The 20,694-nt window shown below is 33.0% G+C and overlaps 1 protein-coding gene and 1 long non-coding RNA gene across 2 annotated transcripts in view; one reads left to right on the plus strand and one right to left on the minus strand.

Moving 5' to 3' along the window:
• LOC149796270 (cGMP-dependent 3',5'-cyclic phosphodiesterase-like) overlaps positions 1–20,694 on the minus strand; it is a 322,613-nt gene that overhangs the window by 193,236 nt on the left and 108,683 nt on the right. Inside the window, exon 6 of the mRNA XM_089960908.1 lies at positions 9,815–9,877. Within this exon, the coding sequence (XP_089817034.1) occupies positions 9,815–9,877 (63 nt within the window). The remainder of the gene's footprint in view (positions 1–9,814; positions 9,878–20,694) is intronic.
• Positions 17,295–20,473, plus strand: LOC149796271 (uncharacterized). The gene is made up of 2 exons (XR_016421415.1): positions 17,295–18,321; positions 20,275–20,473. It is a non-coding gene; the product is annotated as an uncharacterized LOC149796271 (long non-coding RNA).

The raw sequence follows: 20,694 nt of genomic DNA on the forward strand, positions 1-20,694 counted from the left end.
TAACATACACTACACTGCTAAACAGTTAACAGGCAGGTCTATGTGTATGGAGTCGAATAGGTAACAGGTGTTCTTTTAATAGCGCGCTGCACTTTGTAACTACGCTCTATGAGGTAAAGGGTTAACATCTGTCTAGTGGAATCAATCTTTGAACTGTGATCAGCCATAATTTGTGAGGATTTATTTATTTAAATTATTCATAGGAATTACAAAGTGCTTATTGACTTTTGGACTAGAATACTATTTTGGGAACATTGTAAATTCATTGAGGCATTCTGGATCATATCACTGTCATATCGAGACTGTTGGCACATCAGCTCATCCAAGGCTATAAGCACATCAGCACAATCAATACTCTGAGTTCATTCTGAATGCTATATGCTTTTGTCATAGACATAGAACTTTAGGATTATGGAATTTAATTCACATTACTATAAATTATTTTAAATTTTCAATTTGTATTCGATGGAAATACATTTGTTGAATTTTTCTAACCTTGCTGATTTAGCTTCTTTCTGTTATTTTGTTTAAAACCATAGGTGTAAGAACATATACAGCAAAATATATATATATATATATATATATATATATATATATATATATATATATATATATATATATATATATATCTTTTCTTTTCTTCCCCACATGGACACTCATTCAGAAATATGAAACCACATATTCAATGTATGTGCAACATGCAATTCGTGCCAAAGAGATGATAGTATATATAACGATGCCCAGAGGCATTCATCAATATAAATAGTTTTCATTCTCACTGAAATGCATATGCTTCATTACTCATCTACACCTATATCAATGTATACTCATAATCAAATATTTATCTCTCCCTCCCCCCAACAATTTCACACACACACAAAGACATGCATACACACACAGAGAGGGATGATACTCATCAGGAAAACTCAAATTCATTGACTTTTCAATGACTTATAAATAACTAATGTTTAGTTTTCAATGACTTTAAACTAACCAGTTTTCAGTTTTCTGGGACTACTCGCAGTATCGATGTATTCAAAATTACAGTTCCTAAATTAAATACAAGAAACAAAAACAATAAGGAAATAAATAAATATAACGATATATGAAAGAAAACTTATAATAAAGTCATTGTAATGGGACACAAATAACTAGCACAGCTCTTATGTATGTATGTATGTATGTATGTTTGTATGAATGCACGCATGTATGTGTGTGTGTATGCATGTGTGCATGTGTGTGTGTGTGTGTGTGTGTGTGTGTGCTGAGTTGCACAAAATGTTTTAGAAAGACAAGTTTTATCAAAATCTGATTAGAAGTATGGTCTCCACAATAGCCAACCAAATCACCTCAATCATATGCATATATCTTGCTTATCAGCAAACTAATGACGCCTGTTTAGACATCTCTATGATGACAATTCAGCAGACATTAATCAGATCTTGATATAGAATCAAGGCCCTAATTACTGATCCATTAATGGGATTCTGTAGGAAAACAAATTACCCTTTTCCCTAACCCAGCATGTTCTATACATGATTGTAGCCCATAATCTAATTCCAAATGACTGAAAGAACAATACTATTTCAAAAATGAACAAAGAACAATAATATTCTAAATGAGCAAATGAACAATAATACTCCAAATGACCAAATGAATACTATTCCAAATGACCAAAAAAAACAGTACTATTTCAAATGACCGAAAGAACAATACTATTCTAAATGAGCAAATGAACAATAATACTCCAAATGACCAAAAGAATACTATTTCAAATGACCAAAAGAACATTACTATTTCAAATGACCAAAATGACAATAATATTCTAAATAAGCAAATGAACAATAATACTCCAAATGACCAAAAGAATACTATTCCAAATGACCAAAAAACAATACTATTTCAAATGACCAAAAAAACAATAATATTCTAAATGACCAAAAGAACAATACTATTTCAAATGACCAAAAGAACAATAATATTCTAAATGAGCAAATGAACAATACTCCAAATGACCAAAAGAATACTATTCCAAATGACCAAAAGAACAATAATATTCCAAATGACCAAAAGAAAAAGAATAATATTCTAAATGACCAAAAGAACAATAATATTCCAAAGACCAAAAGAACAATAATATTCCAAATGATCAAAAGAACAATAATATTCTAATGACCAAAAGAATAATATTCCAAATGACCAAAAGAATAATAATATTCCAAATGACCAAAAGGACAACAATATTCTAATGACCAAAAGAACAATAATATTCCAAATGACCAAAAGAACAATTCTAAATGACCAAAAGAATAATAATATTCCAAACGACCAAAAGAATAATAAAATTCCAAATGACCAAAAGAATAATAAAATTCCAAATGACCAAAAGAATAATAACATTCCAAATGACCAAAAGAACATTATTTTCCATATTCTAATGTTTAAATCCATATCTCAAAGATGTTGTTTGATGACTAATCAGATTTACCTCAGGAAATTTACAGTCTTCAAGACATTACATGGATCTCTTTGATTGTTAATCGTATGATCTATCCTCAACAACATTTTTCTCTGTAACTCCTGCTCTGTGTAAGCCCACTGTGAAGCTAACTCCAAGCTTTTACTATTTGGTAACCAAGTAACTTGGTATGCTTATTTACCTGCTAGATTTTTCCTCAGGACAACCACTTGAAAGTCCCACCATGAATCACAGTTCTATTTATATGACATACTTTATTAATGTGGAGTCCAATGTAGATTTTGATACATTGGGGTCCTAGGGAAATTAAATGATTACATTTTCAAAGCCATAAAATTTTGGGTTTTTTAATACACTTAACATATTCATGTAAGCTATAATATTTTATTAAATGTAGATAAACATTTACTCTGTTATGTATTATTTAATTCCATATATACCCCACAGAAAGACTGCTCCAGTGGCCTAGTGGTTAGAATGATCGCCTCAGATGCGGGAGGTCATGGGCTTGATCCCCTGCCGAGTCATAACAACTGCCTCGCATCATCTAATATGGAATCACCAACCAAATCCAGTCCATCAAGGGGCAAAATTTCAAGGAAAATTGTTACAAGGGTTGCACAAGGATACAGGTATAAAGAAATCGAGCACAATACCCTACTTTCCAATGGGTAATGGAGGTTGCAAAAGGTTTAACTGGACTCTCTTAGATGTGCTATGAACATTAGATCCCACGACTGGTAGGGTTATAATGGACCTTTAGTACATACATAAAATCGCACAAGACATTATACTACTGGCAATTCAATGCTCTCACATGTCAGGTCATGTGCCCTGACCAAACATGTTCAACTTCCCTAGGGTGCAGGCCAGATAGCAATTTGCAAATGTGTCAATATGATATTAATGTAACCATGAAGATATATTATTAATAGATTTATCAACTTGATGTTCTTCTCATCTTTACAAGGCCTCTCAGTGGCATGGTGGTGTGATTTTTTTGTCTGTTGACATATTGACCATATTTCTAGCATGCAGATTACAGGTAGACATACACTTATAATCTGTTCATTTGCCATTCTCATTTTTCACAAGATAAAATAAATTCTTCCAAACAGTCTACTATTGCTTTCCTTCAACCTGGCCATTTCAGACTGCTCCATCTGACCAAGGTGTAGGACTCATCTTGGTCACCACACCCTTTGTTTTGCACTGCACGAATACTTTTCAAACATCTTATTACCAATTTCAATGTCTTCATTTAAACTTGCAAGGCATGATGGTGATATCTTCAAATTTGAAAAAAAGTGAAATTTCTTTCTGCGAGGAAACTCTTATCTAAAACAAGTCAGAGTATGGGAGTGGAGATGGCTAACAAACAAATCCTTCTTACTGTACTTCCTTCAGATGCCGTGGACACTGACAATTGTTTCTATGACAACATCCACTACCCTAAAAATTAGAATTTAATTCCCTGCTGATGCTGTGCTAACATTTTTTTTATCCAACTGGAATAATCAGTTGCTGATTAAAATTGTATCAACATAAAATGGGACATTCCAAACTTGCTACCCATGTATGATTAAGAAAATTTACAGTTGAGTTGGGTATCATGAAAAATTCTGGACCACAGTAGGCCTCAGCATTTATGAACATACCACAATATATACTACAGTATACCCCAATTATATCAGGAACCAACAATTTAACTTTTCTGGGGCTGGGGATGGGGGTGCAGCCTGGAAATTTCCCAGCTTTTACAGAGGTGTAATGAACTCTTGTTTCTTGGAGAATTTTGTATCCAATGAATTGCATGTTGATTTAATCCTATTAAATAGAGCAGGAGTCCCTACCTCTATATTATGCAATCTTGAGTTGCCTAAATACTTCAAAGAAATGTAATCATTTGTTCTTAGCTTAGTTAATGTCAAAAGCATAGATGGGGTTCTTATACATCCAGTGTTGAGAGCCTTGACATGTCAAAATCAAAGTCTAAAGGATGCAAGCGAATAAATCTGATAAAGTAGACTAGGAGCTAACAAAAAATAGGGGGTCAGAGTCTAAAACTTAAGTGGAAAAACCTGGCATTTCTAGGAGACTTCATTCAATTTGGCATTGCATAAGAGAATTCTATGAAATAGATATTTTATCATCCAGAGTAGTAACCACTGTGTTCTAGGTACAAGGAATAGGTTGGGTGGAAGTTGATTCAAAGGGAAATGTCACTGCAATTAATCTGACTGGGATTAGATTAACTTGTCAATAAACATGGAATTTGTAGCATAGGAGCTTCAAATGACATGATGATAACCTGGCCAGATTTTATAGTTAATTTGTGTTAAGTAGAATATGTTTGCTTTAAGTTACCTGTAATTATCTTTGCATTGGGTTATGTGTATTTGAATTTATTAGAACGTAATAAGTGTAGAATTACAGTAAAGGATCCTAGATACTTGAGTTAGATATATCTTCATTAATTCTAATGCAACCCATATGGTATTAATAATTACTTCATTAACTACATCATAATTTACTAAATAGAATGCATCAATATTTAGACAGTGTGTGTCACTATATTCATACAATAGTTTTTCTTACATAGTGGCATAAAGCTGTACAAGGCTTCAACCTACAGTACATTCCACAATACACATCTTTCTTTCTTCAGAACCAGGATGTCAACCTAAGCCTCTACCACAGAGACAAACTTCATTTACATAGAAAAGGAACCTCTCAACTACTGAGAAATATTAACATGTATGCCCCCATTTTCAGGCACTATAATGAAGAGTACTGTCTCAATTGTAGAGAAAATGGACACAGGTATGCCACCATGCCAAACAGATTGAGTACTTCAGATGCCATAAATCTGGACACAAACAAAGATTCTATCAATCAATGCATTATACATACTAGGAAGCTGGCAAAGAGGAGAATGCCAATGCATCATTTATAACAAATCTAAATCATGCTCTAATTTATAACAACACCATTTTATATTTATTACATTATTTGAAATAAGAAATGAATTATCTCGAGATAAGAGAATAAAATATCTCAGCTTAAAAATAACCACACACTCCCTTTAAAAAAAAATTAAATGGTGAGTAACTTAAAGTAGATATATTTGTCTTGTGCATGTTAATTGCTGCATATGTATTCATAACAATGTAACTAAAATGTGGGACGATGACATTTAAACATTTGTCGACACCCTCCAAATTAATACTGACATCAGAGGGCTTGTTGACAAAAATCGGAATTAATGACACTGAAGCCTATAATTTACCAGGTCCACTGTTAATGCAGTAGAAAAGAAAACTCTGAATGTGATGTCAACACCCTATTAAGACATTTATGACATAGGGCCAGTAACACATTGATTCAGCAAATGAGAAAATATTTAACAGACAAGAGAAGCTACTTAAAAAGTCAAACAGAAAACAGCTGAAAATCTTATGATTCTTGGCCTTACAAAAGATTATATGTACTTAAATTAATATACACTAAAAATTAGTTTTAAAAATAACATTTTTCCTCCTTATTTTAATCTCAAATTTTTCCAAAAGTAGGATTTGGCCCATTTTTCTTTCACAACATCCATTTTGGCCATCATGATGGCATATATGACACGTGCCATGCATGAGATTCAAGGTTCATAAATATAACTGTATTTGTAATAGTTTAACTTTATGACCAAACACTGACTTAAAATTATTTACTTGTTTAATTTATGGAGGTTCTAAGAATGTTGAGACAGTGGAGCCCCCATCACAAGAAGTACCCTATAATTCACTATACAATGGAGAAACCATTGGAGGGCGCACCTACACAATGAAGGAGCCATTGGAGGGTGTACCTATGCAGTGAAAAAGCCATTGGAGGGCATATAAACTCAGTGAATAATAATTCAGAACAGAATTAACAGCAAACATAAAGTGCCCTTAAGAACTTTAAGAATAATCAATAATAATTAAGAACCGTTTAACTACAATAGTTAGCCAGAACTCCCATTTAAACAGAGATGTTAATCCCTACTGGCTGTCGAGTATGTAATTGGTATATACAAAAAAGCTCTCTCTCTTTCCTATAGAAAGTGCTACTAGAGAACTCTGGATCAGATTTATTAATTCATATTGTCTGATATTTAACACAATCTATGCTGTGGTCAGATAAATTAAAATGCTTAGACACAAGGGAATCTTAATGATTATGGAAATCCCTCAAGTGTTCTAATATTTTCACTTGGGATTCCCATTTAGTCTCTCCTACATACTGTTTAACAAATGTAACCAATGAATATTATTCACCAATAATAATGGGATTTCATACCACTGGATTTTTTAAAGAAATTCTGCAAAAATATTTTGTTATTGAGGACCTATTGAGTCAAACAATGGATTGGATTGTACACCACTCAGTATGGAAATAAAAGATGAACAAACCCAATTAGCTCATGTGGAATTATTGAGCCGAATTAATCTAGAAAACAGTTCTTCAAAATGGATTGTTACTGATGACCTACTGACCCCAAGAACTGTTTGGAGTTCACAACCAATTACTGCAACTAAAGGCAATTCAATTAAAATAGAACACACAGCAAGCCTGGTGGAACTTTGTCACAGTTGGATGAAATTACACACCAACCATATGTCAACCCTACTGACAGTCTTATGATTCCACAACCTGACACACCTGCAGACTTTATTTCAACCAATAATATATACCACAGCATGGCAGTATAATGTTTTGCATTACAAAAATTAACTTTGTGGTTCTATAATATAGAAAACAAAGTGTCTGTAAATTGAAAGAAAAAAAATTATACGAGTTTTATTCAAGGTATTTCTTTATTTATACCCCTCTTTAAAATCGTATTTCTATGTATCCAAAACCCAGCTAAGAGACAATGGTTTATTTCAGAACTCAACTGCTACAATAGTAAGTTGTTACAACAATGGTCACATGACCTTACCAGTAGCAATACCAGCTCCACCGGAGTCATCAGCAACACTGGCAACAAAGGGGTATGTAAACCTCTCACTGACATAAAGTGATCAGTGGAACATGGGAATCAACCCTAATTTTATTCCTTCTAATGAGTGACAATAGTAACAAACTGGTCAGGGACAGCAGGTAACTAGAACACCCCAGCAGATTGTGAGAGTTGCAATAGTCATGGAGATGTATATCAGAGAAGTGAACAATTATTCCTATTCCTATTTTTATTACTGTTCTTATTTTATTTTCAGTCTGCAGAAGTAATCAATGCTGTGTTTAGATTCAATCTGAGAGGAATCATTTAAATTATTTAATGGAATTACAAAGTGCCCATATGACTGTTTGACTAAACAGTATTGTTTGATTATTGTAATTTCATTCAAAGAAATTCTGAACAATGCCATTGAAAAATAATATGTTTGTTACAAACATTTACTTTGTAAAATACTGTATGTTACATTTATTTTGTAAAGTAGTATATGCTTATTACAAACATTTACTCTGTAAGAAATTATGTCTGTTACAAACATTTAATCTGTAAAATAATATGCCTGATACACTGATATTATACCTGTAACACTGATATTATGCCTGTTACACTAATATGCCTGTTGACAACATTCACTTTGGAGAATACTATGTTACAAACATCTGATCTGAAAAATAATATGCTGTTACAAACATTTCATTAAAAAAAGTATTATGCCTGTTACACTGAGATTATGCCTGTTGCAAATGTTTAATCTGAAAAATATTATGGTTACAAACATTTAATTTGCAAAATATTATGCATATTACATTTATTTTGTAAAATATGCCTATTACAAACATTTAATTTGTAAAATATGCCTATTACAAACATTTAATTTGTAAATTACGCCTATTACAAATATTTACTATATACAATATTATTCCTATTCTAAACATTTAATTTGAAAATAATATGCCTGTTACACTGATATTATACCTGTTACAAACATTTACTTTTGTAAAATATTATGCATGTTACAAACATTTACTTTGTAAATTAAGTATGCCTGTTACAAACATTTACTTTGTAAATTAAGTCTGCCTGTTACAAAAATTTACTTTGTAAATTAAGTCTGCATGTTACAAACATTTACTTTGTAAAACAGTATGCCTCTTTAGTGATATTATGTCTGTTAAAATAAAAATTCCAGTTGTCAAAGCAGCATCATTTTCATTTACAACCATGGGAAGATTGTGTGTGAAGTTTAGAAGTAGCAATACAAACTCATGCTAACAAATAAACAAATAGACAGACAATGAAAAACAGGCCATCCCATAAGCTCTTCTGGTTTAGGACTAGATGAGCAAAAGAATGGAGTAGATTCAAACTAATAAAAGCCCACAGTTGTCCAACATAACAAGAAGTGATGAAATTGCAAATTAATAACTTTGTCCTACTTTTTTTCAAACACTACATGTTAAAACTATTCCAAAATGACACCATAAAGTATTTCTTTATACGGAACAAAAGGTAAACTCATAAAAGACTGTTTCCATCAGAAATCTGCCCAAGCAGAACCCATTCTGCAGTTGCAAGCATGATGATTCTAATACAGGTTTACCATTTCAATCCAAGACTGGTGGCATAGAAATTCACGATCTATATTGGCTTAAATTTTCCATCTCTGGTACTGTATCAATAATTTCTTTTTTATTGGGTATCAACAACTAGAGAAAATACTGTCTCATCAGTATTCTGCAAGATAACAGTGAACCCTGACATTTTCAGTAAATTCTATTGAATCTACACATGGCTGCAATACAAATCCAATTCTGTCTGACAGAAAACCATGGCTCAGAACAGAGACTAGTAAATACAATCCTGGGGTTTTCATGAACAAGTCTGACACTTCTCTATTGTGCTACATTTCTGCTAATCAAACCATTTTTAAAAAACCAATTCTTTGCATGAAAACAATGTTGTACTTCTTCATCTGCTGACCACATATGCAAGCAAATATTACACACACACACACACACACACAGAATTTCTAAAAATGCAGAGTTCTGATAAAATCACTTACATACTAAAATTTAGTCCTGTGTGATAGACAAGTCACTGCAATTTGGTGTTTAATTCAGTTCCAGGCAATGCATGATACAACTTGTAGTAACGTAACTATCTCACATAGCGGCTTACATATTATGTATGGTACAGTCAAAAGTTTTAATTTTTTTCATGCATGATGATAAGACATGGCTTACTTTCTATGTCCCTCTCCCAAGTCAAACAAATATACTGTTTAGTGATCAAATGATACTTTTTCTCTCTTCTTTACTATACAAATACATTCATGTACTTACCTGTTTTGATAAACATGAAAGCTCCCAAATATCATATTGATTCCATTCTTCATTATGTGACACCTGAAAATCAAATCAAAATGTGCTTTATCATGTACAAAGTCAGAGTTTGTACTATGTATGTTAAATCAAAAGGAACACAAAATAAGCTGTTACAACCCAACAAAATTAAGTGACATACTTACACTGTAATATTTTAATGCAAATTAGTCCAGATAAAACATGTATACACAGTACAGTATATAAATTTTACAAATGTTTTTTTTTCAAAAATCGGAACTAAAAACAAGCAAATTAAGTTACTTTTGTCTCTTGCCTACCAAGTCCACAATATGGAAATCTAACAATGCCCATTCAAACAGATCTGTCAAGTTACTCAGCTGACATCAACTTTCACTGATTTATCTTAAAGAGCTTTAGATGAAATGTTCAGAAAATGCATTTCCATTCATACACAGTCAGGCAATGTGAAAGACATGAAAAATGTTATTAGTGTCATGTATATTTAATTTGCATTGTTTGTTAGATTTTTAAAATTCGACAGTTGCATTTTGGACTTGACCTTGTCCAAAATTAAGTTCCTTTTCTGCCTGACCTGAAACAATGATTCTAGTTTTATAAACAGCATATCTATCTCAGTCTGAGTCCAGAACATTGGAAATTCCCCATGAAATGCTCGATACACCTGTTGTTTACATTTTATATTATAATTTTAGTAACAGAACTTCTAATTATAACATAAATTTTATCTTGTAAACATCTGGAACCTTCCAGATTGAAATGTTCCATTAGGTAATAGTTTTTTTTAGAAAATGTTGATTCTGACCCAAGGTCAAGCAGAGGACTATATATAATCTTTGCTTATCTAGAAATTATTCATTCGTGTTATGAGATCTAAGCAGAATCAGTTGTATTATTGTTTTGTCCAATATTTTATTTGGGTTGGAATTTATTTTTTCAAATTATTTAATTCCAGTTATTCTCCTCTGGAAATATAAAGTGCTCAAAATTAACATTCTTGGAAATAGTGACTTGTATTTATAGTGAAATTCAAAAAAGGACATCCTCTTGGATTGTATTATTGTGATTCAACAAAAAACTGTCAGCACATCACTATGCCACAGGCCTTCACAGGCACATCAAACACTTCCAGAATTGGATTTATTTTGGAATACCACTAAAGTTTATTCAGAACTTAAATAATTAGGACTTGTGTTAGAAATTCCATGATTATTTGGGTTTAAGTTCACTATACTCAGGAAAACTAACCTGTAGATATATCATAACTCAACTATACAACAATAAGGTTACCATGACTGTCATGCTTAAGTGACTTCTAATTTTTATTTTCAGCTCTTTATCTTGGACTCTATTTCACCTACTCATTCACTCTATTTCCACAAGAAAAATTACATGAAAAGCTATAGAAAGTGGAGGAAGTAGCTAATCACCTGATAGAAAAAGCAATAAAGAACTACTGTAAACAGGCTGTTGATGAAAGTAAGAGTACCAAGACATTGTGGAAGCATCTAAAAGACCTGAACCCACCCAAGAACAGCTGTTTTCCACCTAGACTTAAGCAAAATGATGATATAGCAACATCTGTGCAAGACATTGTGGAAATGTTCAATAATTTCTCCACAAGCATCTCCTGTAGCAGTATTCAGAATCAGACTAACATCCCAAATGAACTTGATGCTCTTCTCTCATTTATAAGACCTAAAATTCCTGATGTTAATTATTTTTCAGTAGCTAATGTTAGTGAAGCTGATATTTCTGATATGCTAATTAAGGTGAATATTAATAAATCTCTGGATTAGATGGTACTGGTCTATGAATTCTTAAAATTGCTGCACCAGTAATTACAAAGTCATTAACGCATATCATAAACTTAAGTATAATAAGTGATAATTTTTGAGAAACACTGAAATGTGCAACAGTTACACCTATCTTTAAGAATGGAGAAAAGGGTGATACAGGGAATTACAGATCAATATCAATTCTACCTGTATTGTCAAAATTATTTGAAAAGCAAGTAGCCAATCAGGTCTATAAATTTTTTAAAACTTACTCTCTATTTCATAAAGCACACTCAGGATTTAGAAAGTACCACTCATGTCAAACAGAACTTACCAAATTAACTGATCTTTGGCTGAAGGAAAAGGATAATGGAATATGACTGGGATTATTATCCCTGACTTCAAGAAAACCTTTGATCTTGTTGATTATGAAATTCTGTTGCAAAAATTGAATTGTTACAGGTTCGACAATCCTTCTTTAAACTGGTTTAGATCATACCTAAACCAAAGGTCTCACAAGTAAACAGTGGCAATATTAGCTCTCAAACTCACACTATTCATTCTGGGGTCCCTCAAGGCTCAGTTTTAGGCCTTCTCCTCTTCCTTATCTATATCAATGATCTACCATTAAATAATGAATCCACAAATACAGATCTGTTTGCAGACAATGCATCCTTGTATACATCTAGTTCTGATACTGAAGTTATTCAAAATAGATTAAACTGACAGACCTTACTAGAGTCCAAAACTTGGCACAATAAAATAGGATGGTAATTAAAGAAGATAAAAATAAATGTATGATTCTGGGGACATTGCAAATGCTACACAAGTCAGGGAACCCAGAATTATTTCATGCAATAAAAAATCATCTGTTAGAAAATGTCAAACATGAAAAGCTTGTAGATGTGTCCATGGATAATAATTTATTATGGGATGACTATATTGATAAACTTTGCAAAACACTGTCATCCAAAATTGCCCTACTCAACAGAGTCAAGAAATATATACCTATGGAAACTTGAAATCTATACTACAAGTAATATATTCTTCCAACAATGGATTATTGTTCAAATGTATGGGAAAACTGTTAAATCTGAGCTTGACAGGATTTATAAACTTCAGAAACGAGCAGCACACATAATTTTAGATGAATCTGTTGATCATCCCTCAAAGGCATTGTTTACAGAGCTCACATGGTTCACAATATATGACAGGATAGATTTTCACAAGACAGTTCTAAAATTAAATGTTTATATGGAACTGCACCAGAGTATCTTCAGGACTTATTCAGACCTTTTTCAACACAATACCAGTTGAGATCAATATCACATGGAAACCTTCTAGCACCAAAACCAAGAACAGAGCAATTTAAAAAGAGCTTCCAATACTCTGGTAAAGTTATGTGGAACAAGCTTCCACTACATGTAAAATCTGCGGAAAATATTAGAGTATTTAAGAAGAGATATCATGAGCATGTATGTGTTTTTAATAGATAAAGGAATTTAGTATTTTAATACTAAACATGTTAAAATAAACAGTAATTATTTCTCTCTTCATATAATGTGCATTCCCGTCTGTACTTTTTCCATCATATACTCTGGAAAAGGCTGGAATACGATGGAAAAACATGGAAAACCCTGGAAAACGATGGACAAATGAAATATTCTGCAGAATTTAGCATGGAAACCCTGGACATTGTGCATGGAAAATGCTGGACATTTTGGACTTTGAAATTTTTCAGCATGGAAAACCCTGGAAAACGATGGACATTTTGGACTTTGATTTTTTTCAGCATGGAAAACCCTGGAAAACGATGGACATTTTGGACTCTGAATTTTTTTCAGCATGGAAAACCCTGGAAAAGCATGGACAGTTTAGACTTAGAACTTTTTGGATAAATTTCAGCATGGAAAACCCTGGAAAAGAACTTAGTCAATTTTCAAGATTGGTACTAAGAATTATTTTTAATTACCTAAAGAAAGAGCAATCATGACTAAACTGCACTGTAACACAGATTTTTGAACTTGAAACTAAACTATTATTTCAAATCCATGATAAATATATACTGAGAATAGAGGACACAAGTCAAATAAACAAACTAAACCATACACACACACACATACACACATACTTGACCCCTGCTTTAAAAAGACAAACCACAAGTGTTGAAGTAGTATATCATTTATTGTATGTACCACATATATAATTAAATGTTCATTATCAAAAGAACATCACTATACAAAAATGTTGGTGTAACACAAACTATACATGTATGAAAAGATATCTTGAAAAATTAGTTAAATCCTGACCAGAAAATATCTGGTGCATATACAATTATAAATATGTCCAAATCTGTTCACCACATGAGCTTGACACTACAGTGTACAAGTATGAAATTCTGCTGTGCAATGGTGAGAGCCATTTTAGTCCTTTTCATGATGATTTGGGAGAACAGCACCATAAATGGCATTTCCAATTTCAACAACAATAATAGGTTCTCGAAGACACTCTATCCTATTTTTGATGACGAAAGGAAGTCTTCTTTCTTGTCAGAGCCAACTTCATTCCAAAGAGATGTTTGCTTATACTTATTAGTTGCACCTGTACAGCCCCCAGTTTCACACATTTCATCAATTTTTTGCAGATCTCACAATAAAAATTGTATTTGAGATACTCCTTACTGAATTCACATTTTTTCCTTCAAATCTTTGACAATTGTTAATCCTGTGTTTGCTGAAGGAAGATGCAAATGAATTAAGTCCAAAAAGTCACATATTTAGCATTTGACAATTTGTCTTGTTGGCAAAGCCCCAAGGGCAATAACATGTTCAGACTTTGTGATTTCACTGCAATATATATCTTGTTATGGGGCTATGACACAAAGATGGGGATCTGTGACATAGGATGGGTAAGACTGAGTTGCTTCATTCACCTGATAATACTGTTCATCGTCTGAACTTGATTAAAACTCTATACTTTCTTCTGAGTCAGATGAAAAACTCGTGTCACTGTCACCATATCTAGTTGGTTCATCTGTTGATATTCTCATTATATTTGAAGAGTTAGTATTACTTGCACTCATACACTCACCAATTTCATAATCTCCAAGACCAACAGAACTGGATTTACCTAGATCAACAACACTGTAATGAGAAATACAAATTTTAGTGAACATTTAAAATTAATATTAAAATCTTAACATTCAAACATTATTGTTTTGTTGTGGGAATTGAATATGTACAGTTAATATTACACTGTTACAGTAGTTTAGTTCGACAAATCCAGTGTTAATGCATGCAACATTTAAACATGGGTAATGCAAACATGATACACAATGAATGCATGTAAATGACAAGTTGTTGTTGTTGTTGTTGTTGTGGGGTTTAACGCCATTTTTCAGCACGATAGGCTATACATGGCGGCCAGTATTAATGATGGAGGAAGAACCCGGAAAACCCCGGAAAGAACCACCGACCCACGAGAAGCTACTGGCAAGCTTTCTCACATGCCCACATTGGCTGAATCTTAGACTCGAACCGCCGCAGACAGAGGTGAGATGGCAGTGATCCGTAACGAAGAGAGCTTTAGACCACTCGGCCACTCGGGGCCCCTAAATGACAAGTAATTGATACACAATAATATACTCAATCATACAAAGTACATGTGATACAACATACACTTCATACATTTATGTGATGTTTTCAGAAACACAACTCAAGTTTCATAACGTTTCAGGGCGTTATAAGAAAAATGAAAGTAAAAATCATATTTAACATTTTAAATAATTAAAAACTGAAGTATGATTAAATCACAATGCATAACAATAAATTATTATATCTTGTTCTGCAAGAATCAATACTGATCAGATATTTCCTGGAATTTCTGTAATTGGCTGATTTGGTTGTATATGGTGTACATTGTGCATATATTGTGTATGGTGTGTTGGATAACCCATACAGAGTGGATGTTCTGTTCAAACACGTACATTGAATATTCTGTCTGTAAATACTGAATGATTTCACCATATACTCAATTCTGTTGAACTCTGAAAATTCCACTTAGTGTTGTATAGTGAAATTTGTTTATTCCTTAAATTATTGATATGGTAATGAAACTGTTTAAGATATGAGCCATGTTAAGCTGTGATGTACTAGGCAAGAACAAATGTATAAAGAATAATGCTTATCTTCACAAAAATAAACAATGTTGTGAGAGACAGCTGCAGATATTATTTTAAATGTGAAAAAACTCTATACTACTCCTGGAATTACCATTGTTTTCTCTTCCTCCAGAACATGGTGCTTTTAGGAATGGACTTTGTGGAATTAACTTTATACTGCTTATGTACTTTTTCCTGAACGCCAGTACCTGTAATACACAAACAACATTAAAACGCTTACAGACTGTACAGTCAGACTGATTAAAACATTAACATATCGTTCAAAAATCATCTTCATGGTAAAACTTGGGTAAATTTTAATCTTGCTAAGATTAATGTGAAATTTTTCAAAATTTCTTTTTCCAGGACTTAAGTTATGATTTTACTTATATATGAAGCAGTCTGAAAATTTAGCAGTAACCTAAAGACCTTTTTGGACTTAGATCTACAAATACTCAATAAATTCACAACTTTATCATAATACCAAAGCAGTCCCTTTTTGGGCTTACATGTATCACTGGAGTTAACATTTCCAAGACTGACAATTACAAGGTTATGGCTGTTAACATAAAATTGCACAAATTAGGTTGCTTTGAAAGTTATATATATATATATTGAAAAACAAAAATACCTACTCTAATTTTAAAACTGGTGCAAGAGGAAACTTGTTTTTGACCTTGTATATCTTTTCACATTTATTGAAATTAAATCAGTCAGTTCTTTTAACAACTATTTCGTATTACAATTATATAATGAATTTCAACTGCGCAGCTTCGAACACATTTGTCAATTTATACCAATACCAGGACTAAATATTTAGTGCCAAAAGCCGGTGCCAACCAATGACTGCTTGTATAACGTGGGCTTCTACACTTGCTTACAATTTAATTACCAGTCATACATATATAATATAGTGCTGGGCGGTTAATCATATAGTCAGTTTATACTTGGGCAAACGAGATAAAGTCGATACTCCGTTTATTTCATACTCACCTATAATATTTGGGTGTCCAATTTGTGTTGTCTTTCCATTTGTGTTCCACACCTCGACACGATATTGCCTCTTGGTCGTAAACTTTGTCTTCTGAAACCAGTTTACTGTAAACCGATCCATTCCCCAACATATCCAAATCACGGCGTTGGTATCTGATGTATACATATTAAGTCTTTTGATAAATCATAAATCAAAAGAGAACAAAATTTCTGATTTTTCTGTCAAGTATTCGCCTTCATGTATCGGAGTCACGTTTTTGTCACGCAGAAATAGCCGAGATTGTTCTGTATGATGATGGCTGATGAAGCTGACTATGATGGGATATAAAATTATGCACTTATTTTTTTAAAAACCAATTACTACATTGAAAAAGCCGGCACATTTCGATTTCATGCGTTAGAACAAAATATTCTGCAAAAAGAAGAAGAAGAAAAAAGAAGAAAAAAACGTTTCTGTAAATTTTGATTCTAAATTTGGCACCGTAAAAGACTTTGGATAACCAGTCTAGAATTGGGCGCAATTTTCGATTAGAGTGTCATTGAAATTGTACAATATAAAATATCCCAGGATTTTAAGATGACCACTGAACTCAAAATATTCCTGGTTATATGGCTGAATGATCGTCACATTCAGGGAGGCATAATCTGTATGGCTGATTTTCACTCGCCACGAAAAGAAATGAAGGAATATCGCACGGGAGAGAAAGTGAAGGCAGTTTGTCGTGGATTCAAGGGATACCATGAGTGTATTATTGCGAAAATTGCAGGTAAGTCATTTCTCAGTCCAAATGTAGCAAAATTATTTGCACGGCCGCCAAGTACCTTAGCTGCGAAAGACTTCGCGTGACGTAAATTTACAGAAAGCTATTACGAAATATATCCTATGGAACAATTTCTTTTTTTTATGCTGTTTGAAGACATAAATTAAACGTCAAACCTGTAAGGGTATTGAAGGGTATGTGTTATGTTTTAAGCTTTGTTTACATAATTGGCAATATTTTTTACTTATCCCTAACGGCAATGCACAATGACCAGTCATCTCATGGCTGTCTTTCTAAAAGTTGGTACGTGCCGGCCTTGCGAATATACATTTCCAAATTGTAAATTTCACTTTAAACTGTATTCACCCATGATATTATTAATGATCTGACTGGTATTTGTATTTTTTACCTTTTCGTTATTATTTTCCAGACATTGTACTATTTGTAGCAATAAGTTATATTTGTTTTAATTAATTTCAGACTGTGACTCTGAAATATACCAGTAGATCTCTTTTCCAATTAATCTTCGATTCAGGTTATGGCTTGTTTCTGTCTATCCAATTTATATACAGCTATTTCAGTAATATTTAATAGTAACTTATTGTATAATTAATAAGAATGTACAGCTGTAAACTGTTGCAAATGATTATCAATTTTCCTCACCAAAAATACTTGTTTAGTTTGTGTCCTTTAATTTCAGAAAAAAAGTTGCAAGGCACAGTTATGCAAACAACTTGATGGCGACAGCTTCATTGAAATTCTTCGATCTTTTAATCTGAATCAAGCAAGCGAGAGGTAATACCACATTTGTTTCAAATTCAAATGTCTAGAACATTAGCTATAACCTGGAGTTGTGTATGTAGATAAGTAAATGTATCAGAAACTTAGTGCATATGAATCATCATGGTGAAAATTTGGATTAATTTTTTTTTTCGCACCCAGCATGAGGCAGAAATATGTCAAATTTAGGATTTTAACCAAGCTGCTAAATAAATATTCAGAATGATGTACAGTTCTGGTGACTATATTGGCAAGATGCTAACTTAGGGCAAGAGCCAATAATAAGTACACACAAGGCCACCTCTCCAAGACCAGTCCAGAATTCAAATAATTTATGGTGTATTTTAAAGTATTAACCATGCATTTTAAACTTTGTTAACCTATGACAAAATATATGCCAAATTGTAACAATTTTTTTTTTATGAACTAAGGCTGGAACATTATTGGAAATTTAAACATATACATAACTACTACTTGAAACATTATAGTGTAGACAGGCAATATTCAAATGGACAATGTAAATATACTATCAGTTTAAATGGTATAATCACAACTTCATGTATATGGTAGCCAGTTTTTGTGTGCGTGATTCACATGTTTAGTAACGTAGCTTTAACAGATATTTAGTCACATCACTGTAACGATGTCTGCAGTGTGGCAATTTATAGTGATGTCTAGCACTGGGATATCATGCCACAGACATGTAGCATAATGTCTCCCACCCAGTCACATTATCTTGACACCAGGTTGACCAGTCCTAACACTAACCTCTTAACCGTTTACCTTATATTACAAAGTGCAGCATGCTATAAATAGAGCACCTGTTACCTAGTCAACTCCATACGCATAGGCCTGCCTGTTAACTGTTAAGCAATGTAGTGTATGTTACGTTTAACAGCAATTGTAACCATTTTACATTTTTGTACACATCTGTTATGTGTGGAAAAATTTAATATTAAAGTCTGATTGTTATAGCTGTGTAATTATTTTTCACTGAAGAATTTTTTATGTGCTTCAAAATCTTGAGAGGACTCATTCACCGTCATGTCAGTAAGGCCGTGTGACCAATCGTAGCTGCCATTTCTCGTACTTGAAATTTACAATTTCATCTGCATCTACATCACTAAGTCATCTGAATTTGATAATTTATAAAAACTAATTGCTGTCTACATCAATATCAGAGCCTTTACCTAAGTTATTGAATCTTTTGTAGTTGTGATTCTAATCGTGAAACCTTTTTAAGTACTGAATGAAATCCGCGACCTCCATTTTGGAGAGTGGAGATTATGACCCAGTTACTTTAAATAGCAGATATCAACCAGGGCATAAACAGTGACCATGTGATCTGATGTAATTGTTATTCACAGAAATGAATGTAGTATCTAATAGGGGGTTTTCCCCGAAGATGGTGCTATGAAAACCGGCTTAAATGGCTGATGTTTACAGCAGGCATCAAAAGGCGCTTCCACGTCAAAGGAGTAGAGGCGTCAAAGACGCTAGCATGAGGTAACAGGTCAATGCTGAGAACCACGCAAGGCAGCTAAAAGTACCTTTTTCTTTATAAGTCTTTGGTATGACTCGGTTAAGGGTTCAAACCTGTGACCTCTCACACCCGCAGCAGGCACTCTAACTACTTAGACTTAGGCCACAGAAGCAGTTAGGTAGCCAGTTTAATTTATGATGGAAACCACAGGTTTTTAAGCCTATTAAGTTAGTCATCAAGCCAAGTGCCTCATTACAATTACCAACCTCAGGGATTGTAAAAGTACTGTAATTGCATGAAATGTTTCAGGCATAACTCTCTCATTCTCTCAATTCCCCCCCCCCCCATCTCTCTCTCTCTCTCTCTCTCTCACTCTCTCTCTCTCTCTCTCTCTCTCTCTCTCTCTCTCTATATATATATATATATATATGGGATTGAAATCTTGCTTGATTCTATTTATTAATATACAACGATTTGTATTTCAGAAATCATCAAGAAGTGTAACATTGGGGAAGTGATGGCGAGGCAGAAGCTTTGCGATTTGGTTAAACCATCAAGAGTACCATCACTTCCACAGACTCCAGTGGTGACAACAGAAAAATAAGAAATGTGGTGAATGAACTATGAAACAACACGTGTAAAAAATATTTTAAATTTTTTAATTAAAATTGAGATAGAAATTAATGTGAATTTCTGTTATTTTGTTGTTAAGATTGCTTCAGAATAAATTCAAACTATAACTAGAGTAAGAGAACATATTTTTAGAAACTCGGATGATGTAAGGAGCCAGTAATCTGGATTTTATGACACATCAGTAGAAGTGTAGCAACATTTATGACAACTTAAGCCATGTTATCTACTGAATACTAGTGCACAACCTATTGAGCTACCAGTGACAAGTATAG

The sequence above is a fragment of the Sinohyriopsis cumingii genome, chromosome 6, assembly GCF_028554795.1.
Source record: "Sinohyriopsis cumingii isolate HCF-2022 chromosome 6, ASM2855479v2, whole genome shotgun sequence".
In the NCBI taxonomy this organism is placed as follows: domain Eukaryota; kingdom Metazoa; phylum Mollusca; class Bivalvia; order Unionida; family Unionidae; genus Sinohyriopsis; species Sinohyriopsis cumingii.